This window comes from Zonotrichia albicollis, chromosome 17 (genome assembly GCF_047830755.1).
Source record: "Zonotrichia albicollis isolate bZonAlb1 chromosome 17, bZonAlb1.hap1, whole genome shotgun sequence".
In the NCBI taxonomy this organism is placed as follows: Eukaryota; Metazoa; Chordata; class Aves; order Passeriformes; family Passerellidae; genus Zonotrichia; species Zonotrichia albicollis.
The window spans coordinates 13,812,601-13,837,828 of record NC_133835.1 but is presented as its reverse complement, the minus strand read 5'-3'; the positions used below and the strand labels follow the sequence as shown (position 1 = coordinate 13,837,828).

Here is a 25,228-nt window from a genome sequence, read left to right as displayed (position 1 = left end):
GCCGGGGCGGTGCTGTCCCAGCCGGGGCGGTGCTGTTCTGCTCTCTCGGGGCGGTGCCGTTCTGTTCTGTTCCGTTCTGTTCCGCTCTGCTCTCCCGGGTGCGGCCGGCGCTGCCCGGCCATGCGGGCGGGCTGAGCGGCGCCGCCGCCGCCTGTCCCGGGCGAGGATGGCCTCCAATTTCAACGACATCGTCAAGCAGGGCTACGTGCGCATCCGGAGCCGCCGGCTGGGGGTGAGTGCCCGGTGTGCCTGCCCAGGGCTGGGCATTTTGCTATTTATGCTTTTTCCCCGTGCCGCTCCTTTGTCCTCTTTATGCAAACTGAGCTGGGTGGGCTTTTCCGCAGGAAGCAAAAAGGTGAGGAGAGAACAATGAAGGCACCTGAATATGCATTATATACAGGTGTGGATAGGTATATTTATTTTCTCCTCTCTCTCCCGTCGGCAGCCGGGGATGCTGCGCTGCCTCCGCCGCCGTCCTGCCCTTGGCTCCGGGAGGCACCCGGGGCTGGGGCCGTGCCCGGGCTGGGCTGGGGTGCGAGAGATCGGGCAGGGCTGGGCTGGGGGTGCGGGAGCTCCGGCAGGGCTGGGTTGGGGTGCGGGAGCTCCGGCAGGCCCTAGGAAGATGAATAGGACTCAACCAAACACAAATTCGAAAAATCCTAGCTTTTTTTTTTTCCATCTCCCACCTAGGCTGAATAGCGATCATTATCTACAACCCTAAACTTACCCCCCTCAACTTCTGCCTATACGCAACCGTTTTCCTAATCCTAAATACAATCAAAGTCCTAAGGCTATCTACCCTAATAACTGCGTGAAGGAACTGTCTCCCCTAATAACTGCGTGAAGGAACTGTCTCCCCTAATAACTGCATGAAGGAACTGTCTCCCCTAATAACTGCACGGACCCTGGAGCGCTCGGGTGCTCCTGTTCCTGCTGCCTCTCCGGGTTTGGGCTCCTGCGTGGGGCAGCTGAAGCTTTGCGGTGTTTTCGGGGCTTTTAGAGTCGCATGAAAATTCCCGCAGCCCCCCTTAGGTGGTGGTGTAATATTGGGGTTATATCCAGGCTGTTCTGGTGCCGTGGCGTGATCCCGTTTTGGGGTGAGCTCTGGAGTTCCAGGGCTGCTCCTCCAGCCCAGGGCTCCCCCATGTCCCGGCAGGGGATGCACTGAGAGCTCCGTGTCCCTGAGGGAGCCTGGCCGGGGGGGATGCACCTGGAGGGACCCTCTCTGTGTGTATTGAACATTTCAATGGTGTATCTGCCTCTCAGGACCGGAAAGAAACTGATTGATTGTGTTTATTCAACACTGTTGTATTACTCCAGAATTTCTTCATTTCGGGGGAGTGTCTGTGGTCCTCTGAACCCCACTGCAGTTACAGTTCCCTTCTCTTGCTGTGCCCATTGTGGGCAATGACTTCTCCACAGTTTTGGGAACTTGCATCTCCCTGGCTGCTTTGGGAACAGAAAACATTGAGAACTCTTCCATCAGGCTGGATTTCTGATCCCTGTCCTGGCAGGCACAGCTCATTCTGTAAAACCACGAGATTCTGTGACATTTTGAGGGAATGTCATTGTAGTAAATTGGGCACAATTGTGTCCTGATTCAGCCTCATTACAGCGTTCAGTTTGCTCTGCTGTAAAGGATGAGTAAGATTAAACTGTGATGCGTTTTCCCATGCTGTAACAGCAAAGCTCAATGAAGGTGTGAGTAAGGTTTATCCAACCACACAATAGTTGTGAATGCTGTCAGTGCCGGTGCCTTTGCTTTATTTCCAGACCACTCTGAGGGTGCTGCTGCTGAGGAAGGGCTGGATGCCCTCTTAGGAGATGTGACAGCTGTAAAAATGTCATTTCTCTGCCTCCTCTACTCAGAGCACACTGGGAGGTGCTTCTTAAATCAACCTTTTTAAAAGGCATTAAAAGCAAGACTTGAGTCTCCAACCTGCTCTCCCTGCAAAACTGATGAGTTGGATGTGGTATCACTAGAAAGAGCATTATCTGAAATATTCTTCCTCTTTTTTTATGGACCTACAGCCTACAAAGTGTAGGTTTGCTGGCTTGTTGTGGTTTTTTACGGACCATACACAGGTTATAATTCAGGGCTGCTTAGTGTCCAGCTTGGGATGGGTTGGCCCACAACTCCAGAGCAGATGTGGCTGCAGATTCTCCCTGTGGCATTTTCTGTGAGCTGCTCCCGGCCCAGTGCCCTGATGTGCAGCAATGGGGAATTATCACTGGTCTGGGGTCTCTGGAGGCAGGGCTGGAGCCTGTCCCTGCTCCTTGGTGCCCCTTCCTCCTGCTGCAGGTGTGATGGGGCACCTGGGGCTGGCTGAGCCTGAATCCCGTCTCACTCAGTGGCTGCTGCCAGCTTGCCTCCTTCACAGGGTGAGCAATTGATTTCAACAGGCTGCTTTTGTTTTTTGTTATTTGGTTTTTTTTTTTAAAACAAATGATTTTGTTATTTTGGTTTGGTTTAAACAGCCAACAGGTTGTTTCCCACAGCTGGGGAGCACTGTGGGACACCCAGGTGCTGGAAAGGGAAGAGAATACTTCAAAGTATGGAAGAATAACTTTCAGACAACTTCCCCAGGCCGTGGAACTGTGGGATCTCAGCACCTCAGGACTGAGGTGTCACCGAGAGCACCCTTGGGGGGCTCGGGAGTCCTGGAATGTTCCAGAAGTGTCTGGTGGCTGGACTTTGATCCTACACAGGAGACGACACGTGTATGAGGATAGGAGGATTTCACCGGAGTGAATGGCGAAGGGATCAGTTAATTAGAGGGTGAAACACAGGGTTTAGGATTTCTGTACAGGGGGGTTTAGAGAAGTAAGATGGAGGAATTGGGGCGTGTCCTGTCCTTCTTCTTCTTCTTCTTCTCCTCCATCTTCTTTGGTGATGGTGGCACTTTGGGATTGGTCATTACTGAAAGTGCACCGGACAATAAGAATAAAAAGGATTGGGGAAAAATGATAAATATTGTACACGTAACAATGGGTATAAAGATAGGTGACTGTCCGGAGGGCAGGGAGTGTGCTCATGGCTGGCTGCTGAGCAGAGCTCTGTCGGGCCGAGAGAAAATCTTTTAGATAAACAATTAATAAACATAAAGACCGAAAGAAGAACTGAAGCCTCTTCTCGTCCTTTGATACGCGGGCTGCCCCAAGGCCACTCCGGGCCTTTCCAGGCCCCTCAAACAGCCGAAAACCGGACATGGAACCATCGAGAAGGAAAACCCTGCAGGCTCCTGGTGCCTGAGGGGATCTCAGCTCGCTCCTGTGTGGCAGGATGGGAGTGGGAGTCGCTGCACTCACAGCGTTGCTCTCCGGGCTGGATGCAGGCCCTGCCTGTGCCTCTGTGGCAGTTCCATCTCCAAGGGAACCGGGAGCCGCAGATTCCCTCAGAAATGGCTTTCCCGAGGGCCTGGGGTGCAGGGGCCGCCTCTGGAATGGAAGGGGAGCAGAGAAGCAGCTTGCTCAAACCCCTCTGAAAGGAACGTGGCAGCTCTGCAAGGCCCTGCTTTGTAATTCCAAAATTGAATTTAGGCTAATTAGCTCTGCACCTGAACCCTTCCTGCGTGCCTCGAACGTGTGAGTTTAATTGAATATTATTTAATAGAATCGTTTCCATAGCAACATTTGTGCCACATGTGTCTTCTGCAGAGGCAGATTTATTCAGGAAGAGTGAGCTTTCTCCTGGCTCTTTCCACCCTTGTAGGGAGGAGGATCATTGCCTGGGCTGGTGTGTCATTATTAGCAGTGACACACGGGAGGCTGTGTGCTGGGAAATGCTGACAGGGCAGGGCCAGCACCTCCAGAGTGCCCCAAGGCAGGGGAAAATCAGCTTTGTGTGGGAGCAGGGGTTCTGCCAGGGACCACCCGTGCTTTGGCAGCTGATAAATCTGATATAAATCTATACATGAAGCAGAGCTGTTGCTTTATGGCTTCTCTGTGTCTAAAAAGTCCTTTTTGTGCTCATGATTTTCAAATCGTGCCCCATTCTGTGGGACAGGTGTGACCTTTCTGAGAGGGGAGTGCATTGTGGAGATGTTTCCCTGGTGGAAAACCTGTTCTTGGCTTTCCATTTTTGGGATGTGAACACACCTGAGCTTTCTCTTCAGGTCGGGCTGGCTCAATTAAAAATGCCAATTAAAATCAGAACAGGAGCAGATCTTTGAAGTGGAGGGGTTTGCGGCGCTGGTGAGCATGAGGAGCTGTACCAGGGAAATGTGTGCTGGTTCCAGGCTCACTTTTTGGGTTTGAACTCCCTGTCCAGGCTGAGCTTCACCTTCAGTATCCTGAGCCCTGGTGGGAGATGTGACTGCTGGAGCTGTTCCCTCGGTAGTGTGACCCTCCTTGGGGACAGAAATGGGATCTGTGGGGCTCAGGTTTCGGTGCTTGCGGGGCCTGCGTGGCCCAAAGCATCTCCATCACATCAGGGGGAAGGAATGTGGAGTCAGGGGTGTCCTCCAGCCCTGGGCCGCTCCTGGGCAGCCCTGTCTGCAGGGTTTGTGGCAATTCAGCCCTCAGCCTGTGCCAGGAGGGAGCTGGGGCTGCCACAGCTCTGCAGCCAGCTGTTTGCTCCTGGGGAAGGCTGGAGTGCTTCTGGATTGATTGAAAAACTCAGCGGAAAAAAAGTGTCACAGATATTTTTTATGGAAAATCCTTTCCTTGGGATTTTTTCTTCCTGAGGAGCTGAGAGGCCTCAGGAACAAAATGCAAGCATTGATTATCTGCTGCTGTGGAATGCAACAGGTGATTGGTCTCATGTGGTTGTTTCTAATTAATGGCCAACCACAGCAGAGCTAGCTTGGACAGAGTCTGAGGCAGCTGCCTTTGTTATCATTCTTTTCCTTCTATTCTTTTTAGTACAGTTTTAGTGTAATATATATCATAAAATAATAAACCAGTTTTCTGAACATGGAGTCAGATCCTCGTCTCTTCCCTCACCTGAAAACCCCTGTGAGCACCGTCCCAAAAAATAGTTCTTCATTTTCTGGATTGCCTGCTTTGCTTTGCTTAGTGGTTTCCTGGCATTATTAAACTTTCACCTGCAATGAGGAGGGTGTGGAGCCTTGCTGTGTTTATTGGAGCGCTGGGTGAGGAGTTCCCTGTGCACAGTGGCCAAGGCTGAGCTGGGAACACCCAGCAATTCTGTCCAGGGCTGTTCCCACAGAGCACCAGTGCTGGCTGCACATTCTCATTTCAGATGGGAAAACTTCTGCCTGTGCCTAGAGATTTGGAGAAACTCCTGTGTCACCCTGGTTTTTTAAGATTTTCTCAGCCTGCTGATGTTGACATTCTTGTAGTGAACTTTCTCACACTCTTTCTGTAAATAACTCATTGCTTTGCATTCCTTTATGGAAGAAGAGAGAGCTGATGGACTGTTGGTCTGTCCAGTGTCATTGGAGAGGTGGCACTGCCACCCTCCAATCCACTGTCACTTTTGGAAATCTATAAATGTTGGAGTCAGAAAATAAACTTCCTTTTTTCTTACCTTGAGAACAGCGGTGTGAACTTGTGTTTTTTTGTGTCCTACAGTGACACTGCTGCACGAAGTCCAGCGGAAAGGTTTGATTGTGGGTGGATTGGAGCTCTGGGGGTTTGCTGTGCTGGGTTTGTGTCGGATCTCAAGATCTCAGTCCTGAGATGCCGGGCCACCGAGACCACCTTGGGGGGCTCGGGAGTCCTGGGATGTTGCCAGAAGTGTCTGGTGGCTGGACTTTGATCCTGCACAGGAGACGACAAGGATGAGGGCTTCACCGGGGTGAATGGTGAAGGGATTAGTTAATTAGAGGGTGAGACACAGGGTTTAGGATTTATGTACAGGGGGGTTTAGAGGAGTAAGAGGAGGAATTGGGGTGTGTCCTGTCCTTCTTCTTCTTCCTCTTCTCCTCCATCTTATTTGGCCACGGTGGCACCTTTGGATTGGTTATTACTGAGAGTGCACCGAGTTATAAGAATAAATGGTATTGGGGAAAAATGATAAATATTGTACACGTAACAATGGGTATAAAGATACGTGGCTGCCCGGGAGGGCAGACAGTGTGCTCATGGCTGGCTGCTGAGCAGATCTCTGTTCGGCTGAAAGAACATCTTTTAGATAAACAATTAATAAACATAAAAACCGAAAGAAGAACTGAAGCCTCTTCTTGTCCTTTGATACGCGGGCTGTCCCAAGGCCACCCCGGGCCTTTCCAGGCCCCTCAAACAGCCGAGATAAACCGGACAGGTTTGAAGTGCGGTGAGCGCTGTGGCAGCCTCGCTGAGCAGCCTGGTGCTGCACATGCCTGTGCCATGCGCTGGGACGGGCTCTGGGCTGTGAAAGCCGGTGGGAGGAGAGGCACAGCGGGGGAGAGGCAATCTGCAGGACTGGAACCATATGGTGGCGGAGATTGGTGCCTGGGTACATGTGCCAGCGAGTTAACGTGAGGATTTCAGAGCCTGGGCTGTGAAAACTGGAAAGGAGAATGATGTAAGGCTGGGGGAAGGGGGAAGGAGAAGGGAAAAAGTTCCTGTGCCTCCGTTTGAAGCAGCTTTATTAATAAAACTCTGTTCACCTCTGCGGCTCCTTTCAGTCTGGAAGTTGGAGAGAGGGAAAAACTGAACAGATTTCCCAGGCACCAAGTGCAACCTGCAGGATATTAATCCCCCTGGAAATTCAGAGCTCTCCCGAGCTGCCAGATAAGGTGTTAGAATATATTCACAGATATTAAGATTTCTTCCTGCTTGGAGCCTGTCAGTGGCAGCAGGGATGGGATCCAGAACATTCCTGGGGAGGTTGGAGCATTTTCCTGGAGCTGATGGGAGGAGGGATCCCAGCAAAGGCCAGAGCAGCTCCCTCTGGGCACTGGGGCAGAAAACCCTGCGGGTTTTGTGGGGCACAGAGATGGGGGATCAGAGGCAAGGTCTGGGTCTGTTGTGGTGCTGTGAGGGTGCCCAGGACGAGGTGAGAGATGAGAATTTGACCCTAAGTTCTCAGAAGGCTGATATGATATGATATTATATTTACTATACTATATGTATTATACTATATGCATTATATTATATTAATGATATTGTATTATATGTATTATATATTACATTATATAATATATATAATATATATATTATATATAATATATAAATATATATTTATTATGTATTGAATATATATTATATATATAATATTATATATTATATATTATATATTATATATTATATATTATATATTATATATTATATATTACAGATTATAGATTACATATTTAGATTACATATTTAGATGATATATTATGTTATATACTATATAATATATACTATATAATATATACTATATAATATGTAATATATATATAATATATATTATATATATTATGTATAATATATAAATACCTATAATATATATTATATGTATTGTATATATATTATGTATATAATAATATTATATGTTATATATTATATATTTTATACTATATATTATTATATATATTATGCATTATATTATATATTATATTGTATTCTAAAACTCTGCTAAAGAAAGAGAGAGGATACATCAGAAAGCCAGAAAGGAATGATTATAAAAACCCATGACAGACTCTGAGAGTCCAACACAGCTGGCTGGGATTGGCCATTAAATTAAAACACTTCACATGCTGGGTAAACAATTCTCCAAATCACATTCCCAAGTAGCAAAACAGGGAGAAGCTGAAGCTTCCCAGGAGAGGAAATCCTGGCGAAGGGATTTTTCATGAAATATCACAGTGACATGTGTCCTCATGGGGTCCCCCTGGGCTGGGGGATCAGCCTGCCTCTGGAGGGGTACAAGGAGGTTTTGCAGCTCCCATGGTGGAATCACATTTTGTTTCTTTTGGTGTTTGACCTGTGGGAACAGCACGGAATGGTGCGGGTCTTAATTTGTTCCCAAAGAACCCCACCAAAAGCCAGTAAGGACAAACCTCAGAACTATTCCTGGTTTTCCCCAAAAGATACTACAGATCATGATTTGGAATATGGAACTCTTGCTTTGGTGCTGGCACATTTTAGGAGGAGGAATGGGTTTTTTGCGCTTTCCAGCCTGTTTTCAGATAAATCACCTTCTGTGTTCTTTGGAAGATGGGCTTACTTTGTGAAATCAATCAATTCCAAATGTTTCCATGGGCTGAACTGACTCCTAAACAAGTGCTTCTTACCCATTTGCTATCTTGTTTAAGATATATATTTTATTGTAACGAGTTTAAAGCAAATCTGACCCTTTTCCCTTTGTCCCAAACACTTCCCTGGCCTGCTGGTTGTGGATCCTGGCTCTCTTTTCCCTATTTCTTCTTCTTTGGTAGAAAAATCTGTGATTTCTGGAGGTGACAGCCCCAGCCTGCATGGTGTGTCAGGATGATTGCCCAGGCAGTGGAAGAGAAAGGAATCCTGATTATAAACAGGTGAAATTCACTCTGTGGTGCTTCTGGAGCCTTTTCATCAGCAGCTCCTTCCCCAGTGTGAAATTCTCCCTCTGCTGTGCAGGGCATTGCCCTGCAGTGAGATCAGGGATAAATGACATTTTGCAGAGCCTGTGGAAACACTTGAGAGAAAGTAACAGATGCAAGGGCTGCTCCTGAGAGTGACATCTTAATTTGAGCCTGACATCTTAATTTGGTGTTTGTGTAGCTTCAGGAATGCTGGGGAAGATGATGGACTGCTCCATTATCTTTTTGTCTGGCTTCATCAAGTGCTGTCAGAAATGCCAGTGAGAGTTCAGGTTGTTGGAATGGATATTGGTGAGGTTTTTGTTGTTGTTGTTTTACTGATAATGTCACTTGTTTCAGTTCAGGAGATCAACAGGGTAAACAGAGTGGTATTTCCCCTCAGTGATGCCAGTGTAAGAGGTTAAATTGTCCCTTTACTTGCCAAGTAATGCTTGTCTGGGGAACTCTCAATGAATTCTCTGTCTGGCAAAGGGAAATTTGCTGTGGATGTGTCCAGGAAGGTGAGGGGGGATGTTTGCTGCCGTTCTGCATTGATCTGTTCTGAATGAGCTCATCCCAGTGAGTGGCAGGCTCCTGGCACGGTGCTGGTGCTGAAACACAAGTGGCCATTCCCTGGTAAATGCAGGAGTGTAAAGCTTTTATAGACACTTTTAATGCAGCTTTCTCCAGTTTGGATCTTCCTAAATGTGAATGAACTCCTGAACTCTGCCTTTAATTACCCAGCTGGGACGTGAGGAATTCATATGAGCTGGGTTTGTGCATGGAGCAAGCTGGAAAAGGGCAGGAGGGCTGCAGGAGCCTGGGGCAGGGGGAATTCTACCAGGGAAATACTGCCTCTGCAATCCAGTGCTTCTTCAACTCCATATTGCTCCATTCTTCTAAATCAAAAAAAAAAAAAAACAAAAAAACCCCCAAAAAAACCCAAAAAAACCCCCCAAAAAACCCAAAAAACCAAACCAAAGCACAACAGCAACAACAACAAACCCAAAAAAACAAAAACAAACAAACAAAAAAAAAAGGTGCTTTGTGTTCTGAGGAGCTCACAGTTGGACACAGCACTCCAGATGTGCCTCATGGGGCTGGGCAGAGGGGCAGGATCATTCCAGATGTGCTGGGCAGAGGGGCAGGACCACTGCAGATGTGCCCAGCAGAGGGGTAGGATCACTGCAGATGTGCTGAGCAGAGGGAAAGGATCCCTCCAGATGTGCCGGGGGAGGCCAGGATCCCTCCAGATGTGCCAGGATCCCTCCAGATGTGCCAGGATCCCTCTCTCCCCGTGCCAAGGCCCACCCTGGTGCAGCCCAGCCTGCTGGCACCCCCTGGCAGCTCCCTCTGCTCCTTCCTGCCCATCCCTGGGGTTCCACAGCTGCTCCCCGGGCACTGAGCTCTGCCTGCAGGGCTTTGGGGAACTGGGGAGCAATGGGGTGACTTCACCTGTGCTGAGCCAGGGCTCGCTGCACACCTGGAGCTGTCTGCAGGGATGGCAGAAACTCTGGAAAAATTGATCACAGAAACCCCAGCAGCCCACAGCTGGTGCCAGAGGGTGCCTACAGGCTGGGAGTGGGAGATTATTCCCATTATTCCCATTATTCCCACTATTCCCATTATTCCCATTATTCCCATTGTCCCATCTGCTGAGGGATGCTGGCAGGGTGTTTGTCACTGGGCTCTGCAGGCAGCCCCTCACAAGCATCATCCCCTGAGTTCTGCAGGTTTTTATCCTGTTTTCAGGCACAGCTGGGCTGCTCGAGCACGGAGCAGCTGCAGCCCTTCTCCCCTGGCTGGCTTTGGATGTGGCAGCTCCGTGCTGGAAAAATTGCTTTATTGGCAGAAAGGGTTTGTTCCTGTGCAACTTCTGCCCTTTTTTTGGGGTCTGCTGAGGTGTCATCTTAAAATCACGAGTCCAGCTCTGAAATACAGCAAGTGCAGGTCCTGCAGAGATATTTGTGTGCTGTGGGGGATGAAAAGCTGAGTTTGTGAGGATCCCAGGCATAGGGCAGCTCCCAGCTGTGCCTGCTGCCCTGCTGTGGCTGCAGTGTCCTTGGCAGGGCTGGGCTGTCACCCAGAGCATCCCACGCCCTAATTAGCGAGCTCTGTGAGTGTTAATGAGCTCAGCAGTGCCCCATGGAGAATCAGATGCTCTGGCAGGCAGGAATCATTGCAGTGCAGCTCCCTGACCCCACACTGGGCTGTTCCCAGGATGGTGAATCATTGCATCGCATCCAGCTGCAGATCCAGCTGCAAATCCAGCTGCAGATCCAGCTGCCGGCAGCACCAGCTGCCTGCCCAGAGCCCGGTTTAGCCTCAGGGAAGCCTTTGCTATTTCTGCTGCCCAGTGGCAGTCCCAGGCTGGTTCTCTCCTCTCCAGTTTCATTAACTGCATTAATTTCATTAACTGCCCAGCATTAACTGTGCCCTTGCACAAAGCTCAGCAGATGTTCAAGGAGCCAGATCTGATACTGAGCCCCAGCCTGGCTGGCTTTTCTCAGCTGTCCCTGCCAAGGGAGGGTTTTTGCTGTAAATGCTTCTTGGCTCTTCTTTTGGAATGGCTTTTCTCTCCCCTGAGGGCCTTGAGCAGCCCTGAATTATAACCTGCTCTGTAAAAACCCCAAAAAGCCAGCAAACCTATACAAACCCATTCTTTATTCACATAACTCCTTTTTACACGGTTTTACAGACCTCCAATTGGTCAGGAGTTTTCTTGTTAATTACTTTATTGGTCATTAACAATTTGTTATTCTGTATTGATTGGTCACTCAGACTCTGATGTAGACATGCAGGTAAAGTTGTTTGTGAGGCATAGTTTTCATTTTTCTATCTAATGGTGTAAAAACTGGTTGTTTTTCACCCAGGAATAGATTGTTATGTTAACCAACTGCTCACACCAGGATTGCTTTACTGGGCACTTGCACAGTGCCAGCTTGTCTTAGAGGAAATGACAGAGGCCAGAGCAGCCTGATTTTCTCAAGCCTTTCTTGATGGGTCAGGGCACACTAATGCAGATTTTAATTTCTAAATTCAAACCTTCTGTTTCTTATCATGTGGAATATTCTGTTCCATGCTCACTGGGAATAATTTGTGTTTCATAGGTGAGGAAGGGGATTTTAGGCTCTGGGAAGTGCAGGGTTGGTGGTTCTGTGCTCCCTGAGGATGCCAGGCCTCCCTGCCTCCCTCATTTCCAGGATGCTCCAGGGTTTGGGTTCTCCCCCAGGGCAGCAGCCCCTGGTTCAGATTCCCCCCCTGCCTGAGAATATTCTCAAACCCCAAAACTCAGACAATCAAGAGTTTTTTCTGCTTTACTTGGCCATATTAAGGATTAATATAAGGGTTAGGGATTTCTAAATGTTGAGGTTCGTAGGGTGTTTCAGGGAGAAATTTGGTTTTGATATTCTGGTTTTCGGTGGGATTGATAGTGAATTGTGAAAGATTTGGGGAGATATTTTGTGGTATTGGTTAATTGTTTACTGGTAAACCGACTAAATAGGTTGAGAATGGCTTTTTTGGACTTGAAAAAGTGAAATAAATGGTATTTGATGCCTGGGATGCTGTGATCACTGAACTTGTGCTGTGAGCCACTTGCTGAGGGCCTGTCTGGTTATTTTTTTGTTTTGCTCTTGAAATCCCACTGATTTTGGTGGCAGTTTGGGTTTATTTCGAAGCTGCCAGGTGTGATGATGGAGAGTGGGCTGTGAGCAGTTGGCAGGGCTGGCGATTCTGCCTTTATGGGCAGGCTGAGCTCAGCTGAGAGCTCTGGGAGGGCTGCAGGGAATGTGGCAGGAGCTGGAGAGGTGGAAAAAGGTGAATTTAAAACCATAGAGCCTGCACCAAATGGGTTTAAATTCAGTTAGACCCTGGGGGCAAAGTGACAGGAAGGTCCTGGGTTCTGCACTTAAATAATCTGCTTTTTTGCATTGACCATTATTCCTCGTGTTCAGAGCACCCTTATTCACAAAATACACAATTCACAAAATATAGAATTCACAAAAATCCTCCTCACACACAAGAATTTCTGGCTGGGCCCAAAGGAGGAGGATGGAGCTCCCCACAGCCTGGGCTTGTGTTCCCCATGAACTTGTGGGGTTCCACAGCAGATTGAGGATTTCCCCATGAACTTGTGGGGTTCCACAGCAGATTGAGGATTTCCCCATGAACTTGAGGGGTTCCACAGCAGATTGAGGATTTCCCCATGAACTTGTGGGGTTCCACAGCAGATTGAGGATTTCCCTTCCCTGTGGGTGCTGCTGATGCTCAGCTCAGGGCAGATGCCAAGTTCATCCTTTTGTCCACCCTTATTCACAAAATACACAATTCACAAAATATAGAATTCACAAAAATCCTCCTCACACACAAGGATTTCTGGCTGGGCCCAAAGGAGGAGGATGGAGCTCCCCACAGCTTGGGTTTGTGTTCCCCATGAACTTGTGGGGTTCCACAGCAGATTGAGGATTTCCCCATGAACTTGTGGGGTTCCACAGCAGATTGAGGATTTCCCTTCCCTTCCCTGTGGGTGCTGCTGATGCTCAGCTCAGCTCAGCTCAAGTTCATCCTTTTGTGCCTCCAGATTTACCAGAGATGCTGGTTGGTGTTCAAAAAGGCTTCAAGCAAAGGGCCCAAGAGGCTGGAGAAGTTCTCAGATGAACGAGCGGCTTACTTCAGGTGCTACCACAAGGTAAGGAACAAGGTTCTCTCAAATTAATTGAGAAAAATTATTAATAATATAAAATTGTTGAGAAAATAATTGAGATCATAAAATTATTGATAAAATTATTGATAACATAAAATTATTGAGAAAATTATTGATAACATAAAATTATTGATAACATAAAATTATTGAGAAAATAATTAATAACATAAAATTATTGAGAAAATAATTGACATAACATAAAATTATTGAGATCATAAAATTATTGATAAAATTATTGATAACATAAAATTATTGAGAAAATAATTAATAACATAAAATTATTGAGAAAATAATTGACATAACATAAAATTATTGAGATCATAAAATTATTGATAAAATTATTGATAACATAAAATTATTGAGAAAATAATTAATAACATAAAATAATTGAGAAAATAATTGAGAAAAATTATTGAGATCATAAAATTATTGATAAAATTATTGAGATCATAAAATTATTGAGAAAATTGTTGATAACATAAAATTATTGAAAAATAATTAATAACATAAAATAATTGAGAAAATAATTGAGAAAAATTATTCATAACAAAATTATCGATAAAATTATTGAGATCATAAAATTATTGATAAAATTATTGGTAACATAAAATTATTGAGAAAATAATTGAGAAAAAATTATTGAGGTCATAAAATTATTGAGAAAATAATTAATAACATAAAATTATTGAGAAAATAATTGAGATCATAAAATTATTGATAAAATTATTGATAACATAAAATTATTGAGAAAATAATTAATAACATAAAATTATTGAGAAAATAATTGAGAAAAATTATTCATAACATAAAATTATCGATAAAATTATTGAGATCATAAAATTATTGATAAAATTATTGATAACATAAAATTATTGAGAAAATAATTAATAACATAAAATTATTGAGAAAATAGAGAAAAATTATTCATAACAAAATTATCGATAAAATTATTGAGATCATAAAATTATTGATAACATAAAATTATTGAGAAAATAATTAATAACATAAAATTATTGAGAAAATAATTGAGAAAAACTAATAATAATATAAAATTGTTGATAAAATAATTGAGATCATAAAATTATTGATAAAATTATTGATAACATAAAATTATTGAGAAAATAATTAATAACATAAAATTATTGAGAAAACAATTGAGAAAAAATTATTGATAACATAAAATTATCGATAAAATTATTGAGGTCATAAAATTATTGATAGAATTATTGATAACATAAAATTATTGACAAAATAATTAATAACATAAAATTATTGAGAAAATAATTGAGAAAAATTATTCATAACATAAAATTATCAAGAAAATTATTGAGATCATAAAATGATTGATAAAATTATTGATAACATAAAATTATTGAGAAAATAATTGAGAAAAAATTATTGATAACATAAAATTATTGAGAAAATTATTGAGGTCATAAAATTATTGATAAAATTATTGGTAACAAAATTATTGACAAAATAATTAATAACATAAAATTATTGAGAAAATAATTGAGAAAAAATTATTGATAACATAAAATTATCGATAAAATTATTGATAACATAAAATTATTGATAAAATTATTGATAACATAAAATTATTGAGAAAATAATTAATAACATAAAATTATTGAGAAAATAATTGAGAAAAATTATTCATAACAAAATTATCAATGAAATTATTGAGATAATAAAATTATTGATAAAATTATTGATAACATAAAATTATTGATAAAATTATTGATAACATAAAATTATTGAGAAAATAATTAATAACATAAAATTATTGAGAAAATAATTGAGAAAAAATTATTGATAACTTAAAGTTATTGATAAAATAATTGATAAAAATACAAAACTTGAAGAGCCCTCATCAGTCTTGGGAGAGGTTTTATCCATTATAAAACCCTAAAGGGCACATCCTCACCGCTGGAGGTGTAAAACAGAAATAATGTGTTAAACAGAAATAATTCTTTTGGTGTAATATTAACCTTTAAATCCTTTCTCATCTAGTGTTGCTCTATTTTTTAAAAGTGGAAAGGTCACAGTGCCCTAAAATAAAGGTGATGTGGGAGCACTCAGCTGGGGTTTATGGAGTGAGCTGGGAATTTGCACGCACAAAGCAAATTGCCCACATAATTCCTTTGGTGCCACAAGGGAGGGAAAATAATTAGAATTCAGGCTGCAAAATCTGCACAGAGAGTTGCTTTTCAGGTGAGTGTCTGGTTTTCACTTGTTAAAAATAAATAAGCAACCACAAATTGCCACATCCTTGAACAAAATAATGCTGGAGGAAGGAGGAAATTCTTATTTCTTTTGCGTTAGTGATGTGCCAGAAGAATCCTCAATATTCCAATAAAAGCTGAGCTAATTGTGTCCTGCTGACAGGAATACTCTGAGCCCTCGAGGGGCTGGGTTTTAATCTGATTGTATTAATCTTGCCTTGCAACAGCAGGAGTCATTTAAGCAGTCTTTTCTGCCTGCTTATGGAATAATCCATTTGGAAAATTGGATTGTGGAACTCGTAATTGTTTTCCAGGCAAAACTGTGTCGGTGGCAAATGAAATGTTTCCAGTGTGACCGCTCTGCTGAGGAGGAGCTGCTGAACATTTGTTTTAATGCTTGCTGTCACTTGGCTGGGGGTGAGGAGTGAGGCACCAGGCTCACTTTGTAAAGTGTAAAAGCTTTTCCAGTCATTGTTTGGCACCCAAACAACAGAAATCTGCTTCTGAATCTTTACACTAAAACACCTTCTGATAGCGAAAACTGTGGTTTTATTTTGCTTTTTTTTTTTGAAGTGGAGCAGTCTGACAAATCCTCAACTTTCCCTCAATAAAAATAATACAGAGAGCAGCTTTTCTGCACAGTGCTGGAGCTCCAAATTGGGTGAATCCTTTGGGTTTCCACCTGCCCCTCTCTGGTGCTGCTGCCCCAGGTTGGTGTTTCTGCTGCCCCTCGTGTCAATATTGCTCAGCCTGGAGGGAGCTCTGGTTCCAATTGGCTGCAATTCCCTCAGGATGGTGTCACACTGGTGTCCTGCAGAGCTGCAGTGTCACCATGATGTTTTCTGAAAAATCCCTTTGCCGGGATTTTTCTCCTGAGAAGCCTCAGAGGAAAAGAAAAGCAATAATTATTTTCTGCTGTGGAATGCAATAGGAGCATCTTTGGTCGGTCCATTGGTTGGTTCTTTCTAATTAATGGCCAATCACAGTCAGCTGTCTTGGACTCTCAGAGAGTCCTTTGTTATTTATTCCTTTTAACGAGCTTTTGTTATTTATTCCCTTCTATTCCTTTCAAGCCTTCTGATGAAATCCTTTCTTCCATTCTTTTAGTATAGTTTTAATATATAATTTTCTTTTAATATAATATATATCATAAAATAATAAACCAGCCTTCTGAAACATGGAGTCAAAATTCTCATCTCTTCCTCATCCTGGGACCACTGTGAACATCACCCCACTGGAGGATGTCGCTGCTGCATCTCCAAGGGGAGGACGGAATTTTGTCACAGACATTTTTTTATGGAAAATCCTTTCCTTGGGATTCTTCCTCCTGAGAAGCTGAGAGGCCTCAGGAACAAAATGTGAACGTTGATTATCTGCTGCTGTGGAATGCAACAGGTGCATCTGGGATTGGTCTCATGTGGTTGTTTCTAATTAATGGCCAATCACAGTCAGCTGGCTCGGACAGAGAGCCGAGCCACAAACCTTTGTTATCATTCTTTGCTTTGCTATTCTATTCTATTCTATTCTATTCTATTCTATTCTATTCTATTCTATTCTATTCTATTCTATTCTATTCTGTTCTACTCTACTCTATTCTACTCTATTCTATTCTTAGCCAGCCTTCTGATGAAAATTTTTCTTCTATTCTTTTAGTATAGTTTTAATGTAATATATATCATAAAATAATAAATCAGCCTTCTGAACATGGAGTCAGATCCTCGTCTCTTCCCTCATCCTTGGACCCCTGTGAGCACAGAATTTCCCCTGGCATTTCCCACTGAGGTGATTCCTGCAGGGCTGCATCTCCTCAAGAGCCCTCCCATAGATCCTGGGCCTGCTGATGCTGATGCTGTCCTGTGGGATCTCAGCACCTCAGGACTGAGGTGTCACCGAGAGCACCCTTGGGGGGCTCGGGAGTCCTGGAATGTTCCAGAAGTGTCTGGTGGCTGGACTTTGATCCTACACGGGAGACGACACCTGTATGAGGATAGGAGGGTTTCACCGGAGTGAATGGTGAAGGGATTGGTTAATTAGAGGGTGAGACACAGGGTTTAGGATTTCTGTACAGGGGGGTTTAGAGAAGTAAGATGGAGGAATTGGGGCGTGTCCTGTCCTTCTTCTTCTTCTCCTCCATCTTCTGTGGTGATGGTGGCACTTTGGGATTGGTCATTACTAAAAGTGCACCGGGCAATAAGGGTGAAAGGTATTGGGGAAAAATGATAAATATTGTACACGTAACTTTGGGTATAAGGATAGGTGACCACCCCGGAGGGCAGGGAGTGTGCTCATGGCTGGCTGCTGAGCAGAGCTCTGTCGGGCCGAGAGAAAATCTTTTAGATAAACAATTAATAAACACCGAGACCGAGAAAAGATCTGAAGCCTCTTCTCGTCCTTTGAAGCACGGGCTGCCCCAAGGCCACCCCGGGCCTTTCCAGGCCATCCAAACAGCCGAAAATCGGACACTGTCCCAGCTTCCTCTCCCTGTCCTTCCCCTCCTCTCCTCCCCAGGGATGCACAGATCCCTTTCCAAGCTCCCCACTCAAATCCCCACTTGTGTTTCCCAGGTCACGGAGCTCAGTAACGTGAACAGCATCTCGAGGCTGCCCAAAGGCACCAAGAAGCACGCGGTGGGCATTTATTTCAGTGATGACACCTCCAGGACCTTCGCTTGTGACTCAGGTGGGTCCAACAGCCGCGCTCGGAGTGCTGATTGTGGAATTGTAAACGTGATGTACCCACACAGAGATTTTCTGGGCATTTGTGCAGAGCTTGAGGCAGATGAGTGGTGCAAGGTGCTGCAGATGGAGTGCCTGGGAACACGAATTAATGACATTAGCCTTGGAGAGCCTGACTTGTTGGCATCTGGAGTAGAGAGGGAGCAGAGTGGTAGGTACAGAAATACCGACCTTTTCAATTTTTTATTGCGTTGTTTTCAAGCCTTTTAGACTGTACATAATGATATTGGAAATTAAAAGGAGCAAAACTGTTTTTCCAAGCCCTCCTTGCTTGTTTTGGGGGGTTGGTTTTGGTTGGTTGGGGGTTTATTTTTGGCTCTTGCTACCAGAGATAATAAATAAGTTATCTAGAATTATTTTAGAGTAGCAGTTCTCTTTCTCAGATCAGTTAGCTGCTCTTGGAGATGGGAACTATTTGTTGTGTGTTTTTTTGGTGTGATATCAGTGGCTGAGGCTTTGTAAAGAGAATAATAAATAACAGTAATTGCATGCAAAACCTGAGGCCGTGGCTACTCCACTTTCCTGTGCAAATGAGCTCATTACCTGCTCAGGCACTGGATTTATTCACAAATTGCTCACAACTTTATGAGCTGTTTGCAAATACCAGGATTGTGCTGGTGCACTTCTCCTCAGGCTCTGAGTGCACACACAAATATTTGATGCCCTTTGGGTGCAGCATTTGACTGCCCCAAACGTGGGGTTTACAGAGTTATGGAAGGAATTCTTTGTGTGGGAATGAATAGCTCTAAGTGCAAACAATAGGGATGGAAAATAGGAAATTCCTTGAATGACTTGCACCTGTGCTGGGCAGGGATTTTAGACTAACCTTTTGTTTTTCTCCCAGAGAGATTCAATGTGTATTTGATGCCATCCCCTAATTTAGATGTGCATGGGGAATGTACCTTGCAGATAACATTTGAGAATATCTGTCTTTGGGACATCCAGAATCCCAGAGTCAAACTGGTCTCGTGGCCTCTCAGTGCCCTGCGGCGCTACGGGCGCGACCCAGCCTGGTTCACCTTCGAGGCGGGCAGGTAGGTGGGCATGGGTCCTGTGGGTGGGCATGGGTGCTGTGGGTGGGCTGGGGTCCTGGGGGTGGGCTCAGGTCCTGTAGGTGGGCAGAAACAGAGGTGGCAATAACTGTGTTCCATTTCCTGGTTGAGAAAAGGCAGAAATAGAGAGATGGCAATAACTTTTTTCCATTTCCATGTAGACAAAAGGCAGGAACAGAGGATGGCAATGACTTTGTTCCATTTCCTGGTTGAGAAAAGGCAGAAAACAGAGGTGGCAATAACTTAGTTTCATTTCCTGGTTGAGAAAAGGCAGGAACAGAGGGTGGCAATGACTTTTTTCCATTTCCTGGTTGGGAAAAGGCAGAAATAGAGAGATGGCAATAACTTTGTTCCATTTCCTGGTTGGGAAAAGGCAGAAAACAGAGGTGGCAATAACTTTGTTCCATTTCCTGGTTGACAAAAGGCAGGAACAGAGGGTGGCAATGACTTTGTTCTATTTCCTGGTTGACAAAAGGCAGAAATAGAGAGATGGCAATAACTTTGTTCCATTTCCATGTAGACAAAAGGCAGAAAACAGAGGTGGCAATGACTTTGTTCCATTTCCTGGTAGACAAAAGGCAGAAACAGAAGTGTCAATAACTTTGTTTCATTTCCTGATTGAGAAAAGGCAGAAATAGAGAGATGGCAATAACTTTGTTCTATTTCCTGGTTGGGAAAAGGCAGAAAATAGAGGGTGGCAATAACTTAGTTTCATTTCCTGGTTGGGAAAAGGCAGAAACAGAGGATGGCAATGACTTTTTTCCATTTCCTGGTTGAGAAAAGGCAGAAATAGAGAGATGGCAATGACTTTGTTCCATTTCCTGGTAGAGAAAAGGCAGGAACAGAGGATGGCAATGACTTTTTTCCATTTCCTGGTTGGGAAAAGGCAGAAAATAGAGGTGGAAATAACTTTGTTCCATTTCCTGGTTGACAAAAGGCAGAAAACAGAGGTGGAAATAACTTTTTTCCATTTCCTGATTGACAAAAGGCAGAAAATAGAGAGATGGCAATAACTTGTTCCATTTCCTGGTTGACAAAAGGCAGGAACAGAGGGTGGCAATGACTTTTTTCCATTTCCATGTTGACAAAAGGCAGAAAACAGAGGGTGGAAATAACTTTTTTCCATTTCCTGGTTGACAAAAGGCAGGAACAGAGGGTGGCAATGACTTTGTTTCATTTCCTGGTTGAGAGAGTGGCAATAACTTGTTCCATTTCCTGGTAGAGAAAAGGCAGGAACAGAGGGTGGAAATAACTTTGTTCCATTTCCATGTTGACAAAAGGCAGAAAACAGAGGGTGGCAATGACTTTGTTCCCTCCTGGCTCCCCCCTGGTTGTGTGAGGGAGTTTTGGGGTGCCTCGGGGCGGTTGTGGCTCCCTCTGGGCCGGATCCTCCCCTGCCCTGGCTGTGCTGTGCCTTGCAGGATGTGTGACACGGGAGAGGGGCTCTTCATCTTCCAGACCAGGCATGGCGAGGCCATCTACCAGAAGGTGCACTCGGCCGCCCTGGCCATCGCCGAGCAGCACCAGCGGCTGCTGCAGAGCGCCAAGGACTCCCGGGTAGGGTGGGCACGGGGAGGGGCTTCCACTGGGCACCCACCCACAATGGGCTGCTTGTTATTGGTATTGTCATCATCATCATGAGCAGTGTAATTATTGCTTTATTATTATTATTATTAATATACTTACTATTAATAATAAAGTAATTATTATACTTTAGTTATGATACTATTATATTTAATAATTATACCGTATATTATTATTACTATTACTATTACTATTACTATTACTATTACTATTACTATTGCTATTGCTATTGCTATTGCTATTGCTATTGCTATTACTATTACTATTACTATTACTATTCAGCTTGGTTATAGAATTTAGGTCAATATGTATAATTGGAATTATAGGAATTCCTGCTCAAGGATAAAAACAACAAGTACATGCACATTCCTCAGTGTTTGTGGGTGGAAAGTTAGTTTGTTCAATACTATACTATTATTATTATTGTTATTATTCTTATTGTTATTATTATTAGTATTAGTACTAGTATTACTATTAGTATTATTAGTATTATTAGTATTATTAGTATTATTAGTACTATTAGTACTATTAGTATTATTAGTATTATTATATTCTGCTTGGTTATAAAATTTGGAGCAATCTGTATAACTGGAATTCCTGTTAAGGAGAAAAACAACAAGGACAATATTATTACTATTATTATTATTATTATTATTATTATTATTATTATTATTATTATTATTATTCCTCCATATTTGTGGGTACAAATTTATTTTGTTCAATATATTATTTTTCAAATTGTTAGTAATAGTATTAAATTCTGCTCGATGATAAAATTCAGGGCAGCATGTGTAGCTGGCATTGCTGTCAGAAGCAGTTGCTGAGCCAGGCATGCTGCAGGTGTGGCTGACCCTGTCGTGCCTTGCAGCTGCAGCTGAGGAGGAGCGAGCGGGCCGTGTCCCTGGGCACCGTGGTGCCCCTGCCCCGCAGCGCCTACTGGCACCACATCACCCGCCAGCACAGCACGGGGCACCTGCTGGGGCTGCCAGGTGAGGACACTGCCGGGCGGGCACTGCCCTGGGGACACTGGGACACTGCCCTGGGGACACTGGGACACTGCCCTGACACTGCCCTGGGTGGCACTGGGACAGCCCTGACACTGCCCTGGGGACACTGGGACACTGCCCCAAGGAGGGCACTGGGACACTGCCCCAGGGTGGCACTGAGACACTGCCCCAAGGGGGGCACTGAGACACTGCCCTGGGTGGCACTGGGACACTGCCCTGACACTGCCCTGGGTGGCACTGAGACACTGCCCCAAGGGTGGCACTGAGACACCGCCCCAGGGTGGCACTGGGACACTGCCCCAAGGGTGGCACTGAGACACTGCCCTGACACTGCCCTGGGTGGCACTGGGACACTGCCCTGGGCGGCACTGAGACACTGCCCCAAGGGTGGCACTGAGACACTGCCCTAGGGTGGCACTAAGACACTGCCCTGACACTGCCCTGGGTGGCACTGGGACACTGCCCTGACACTGCCCTGGGTGGCACTGGGACACTGCCCTGGGTGGCACTGGGACACTGCCCCAAGGGTGGCACTGAGACACTGCCCCAAGGGTGGCACTGAGACACTGCCCTGACACTGCCCTGGGTGGCACTGAGACACTGCCCCGAGGGGGGCACGGGGACACTACCCCAGGGTGGCACTGAGACACTGCCCCAAGGGGGGCACTGGGACAGCCCTGACACTGCCCTGGGGATACTGAGACACTGCCCCATGGGTGGCACTGAGACACTGCCCTGGGTGGCACTGAGCCATACCTGACACTGCCCCCAAGGTGGCCCTGAGACACCCCTGGCACTGCCCCGGTGGGACACTGAGACACTGCCAAGGTGGCACTGAGACAGCCCTGGCACTGAGCCCTGACACTGCCCTAGGGACACTGAGACAGCCCTGACACTGCCCTGGGTGGCACTGAGACACTGCGCCAAGGGTGGCACTGAGACACTGCCCTGACACTGACACCGCCCCAGGGTGGCACTGAGACACTGCCCCGGGGACACTGGGACAGCCCTGACACTGCCCTGGGTGGCACTGAGCCTGAATGCTGCTCTGCTCCATGAGGGTGACATTGATAGGCGTGGCACTCGTGGGGGTGGCACTCATGGGGGTGACACTCAGGCTGAACCACTGCTCTGCTCCGTGGGGGTGACACTCGTGGGGGTGACACTCATGAGGTGGCACTCATGGCGGTGGCACTCATGGGGATGACACTTGTGGGGGTGACATTCATGGGGTGACACTCACCTGAACCCTGCTCAGCTCTCTGGGGACAAGGACATGTCCTGTTCGGGAGGGACAGCTGGGGATGCTGTGGCCAGCAGGAGCAGGGACAGTTTGGGTGCCGTGTCCCCACTTTAGGAAGGACACTGAGGTGGCAGAGCAAGGGCAGCATGGCTGGGCAGGGTCTGGAGCACAAATGCTGTGGGAGCTGGGGGTGTTTGTGCTGGAGCTGAGGAGGCTCAGGACAGACCTGCCCCGAGCCCTCGGTGCTTTTTGTACCACCTGGCTCGGCTGCCTCATACTGAGAACCTTCGTTATTCACTTTGCGTGCTTGTTAAAACTCACCCAAAACAGCCACATCCCCCAGAGCAGGGAAATGAGGGGAAATAAAAGGAGATGCTCAGACCTCAGAGGAGCTGGGCCAAAGTCAGCTCCGCGGCGTTGTGTTTGTTTTCAGAATTAAAATCCCCCAAAAAACCCAAAAAAAAAGCTTTAAAGGAACTATTTTTCCCTGTTCTTTCTTTCCAACGCTAGAGGGAGCGGGCAGCCCATGGAAAGCTCCACGCAGAGCAGGGATGCGGGATGGAAGCAGCACTGCCAGAGCTGTCCATGCATGGGGACATGGGGACATGGCAGGAGGAGCTGTGGTGGCACAGTCTGTGCCCTTCCCCAGAGCCCGTTATTAAATCAGTCATGCAGCACGGAGCTGGCACGAGAGAAACAGACTGCAGGGGTACAAACCACTTGGTTTATATTTAGAAAAAACATCTTGCTTGTTTTTCTAAATATAAAATTTAGAAATTTTATAAATTCTAAAATAATTAGACTGGGAAAAAAAGGATCTAAAAGAGCATTTTTACGTTTTAAATGCAAGTCAGAACTTATAAAAAGCAAATTAATACCTTTTTTTTCAAAGTTTCTGTTCTGAAGGAAGGGGTAAAGAAAATCTGTGTGGGTGTTTCTGGAGCAGCAGATTCAGCAGGGTTGGGCTGAATTAGCTGCTGTGTGTGTGAATCCTGCCTGGGGGCTGTGTTTAACTGGGCTGTGTTTCCCTCTCTGAAGGTGCTCCCAGCCCCCTGAAGCTCCACGGCAGCACGGACACCTTCCCTTCGTGCAGCTCCGGAGAGGAGCCCAGGCACAGCCTCGCCGCCTCTGCCCTCTGAGCAGCAGATTGATGGCAAACGAGGCTGGAAATGCACACAAGGCCAGGCTGGATGAAGAACTCCTGCAATACAAAGGATTTTTTTAAACTTTGCCAAAAGCAGAAACGCTCCTGTGGATGTTGGGGAGAGGAGCCAAGCCACCAAACCCTCTGGTGTAACTTTAAATACGCTGGACGGAGAAGAAATCACTCCCTGGACACTCCCACTGATTTTGTATGATAGGTTTGTTGTAAATACGTGAGAATCTGCTGTTGTGTGGTTATTTTGGCTCCTCACACCGGTTTGTGGCAATGCTTCCCTTGAATTATTCCCATTATTGTCACCCTGTTCCTGATCTCTGGAATGGTGGCCAGTTTGAAGCAGCTCTTGGATACAATTTCTCCTGTTTGAAGACTTGATTGATTTCTTTTAAAAGAATCTCCTCTTTCCTGTATTTATTTCCATCTCTGTAAACATTGACAATAAAAAAAGTTCCGCGCAATTTGTGGTGGAGTGTTATTTTATTTTTGTCATTCAATTAGCACAAGCTGATTTTCTTCTAGGACAGAATAATTGTCTGGGGCTTTGAGTTAAAAACAGCAACAGGTAAATGCTGGATTTCCACGTGCAGGAATTTTGTGGGAACAGAGCTGGAGGGGAATGGGGGCTCTCAGGGAAGCCAAGCTCTGAGAGTGGTGCAGGCAAATGTGTTTGTGAAGGAAATAAAATCAATCTGCCATCATTGGGGAAGGTACCCCACAGTGCAAAGATAAACTTAATTTATTGTAAACAAGGATTATGTTCATCTTTGTTTTTATCATAGTTCAAACCTTTTTTTTTCCTTAAATGAAGATCTTCCCTTTTTTTCATGATCAAGATTTAATAAAGCAATTTTTGCCTCCTTGAGGGAAGGCAGTGATTGATTGAAGTGGGTTGGTTCAGCATTTGTCTGAATGAAACGCCTTTTATTTTTCCAGCTTTCCCTGCTGTCAGTGCTTATTCTTATAATTGTGTTTAGCTTTCCTTTCCCTTCCCTCGCAGCAGAAAAGCTCCATTAATATTGAAGGTGAGCATCTCTGGAATCCGTGGCTTGCAGGCAGGTTGGCAGTCAGTTAAACAGTCCCAGA

General features: G+C 45.1%; 1 protein-coding gene across 3 annotated transcripts; it reads left to right on the top strand.

Moving 5' to 3' along the window:
- DOK5 (docking protein 5) lies at positions 1-24,603 on the top strand. 3 transcript variants are annotated; one of them, XM_074553553.1, is made up of 8 exons: positions 2-232; positions 13,015-13,122; positions 17,927-18,041; positions 18,129-18,248; positions 18,981-19,131; positions 20,571-20,706; positions 21,602-21,722; positions 24,022-24,603. In XM_074553553.1, exons 1-8 carry the CDS (start codon positions 167-169, stop codon positions 24,120-24,122), a joined length of 918 nt encoding a protein of 305 aa, XP_074409654.1. In that variant the 5' UTR covers positions 2-166; the 3' UTR covers positions 24,123-24,603. The 3 variants fall into 3 exon arrangements, with proteins under 3 accessions (XP_074409655.1, XP_074409654.1, XP_074409653.1); XM_074553552.1 differs by having other exon boundaries at positions 18,942-19,131; XM_074553554.1 differs by lacking the exon at positions 13,015-13,122 and having other exon boundaries at positions 1-232; positions 18,942-19,131.
- The last annotated feature ends 625 nt before the right edge of the window (positions 24,604-25,228 follow it).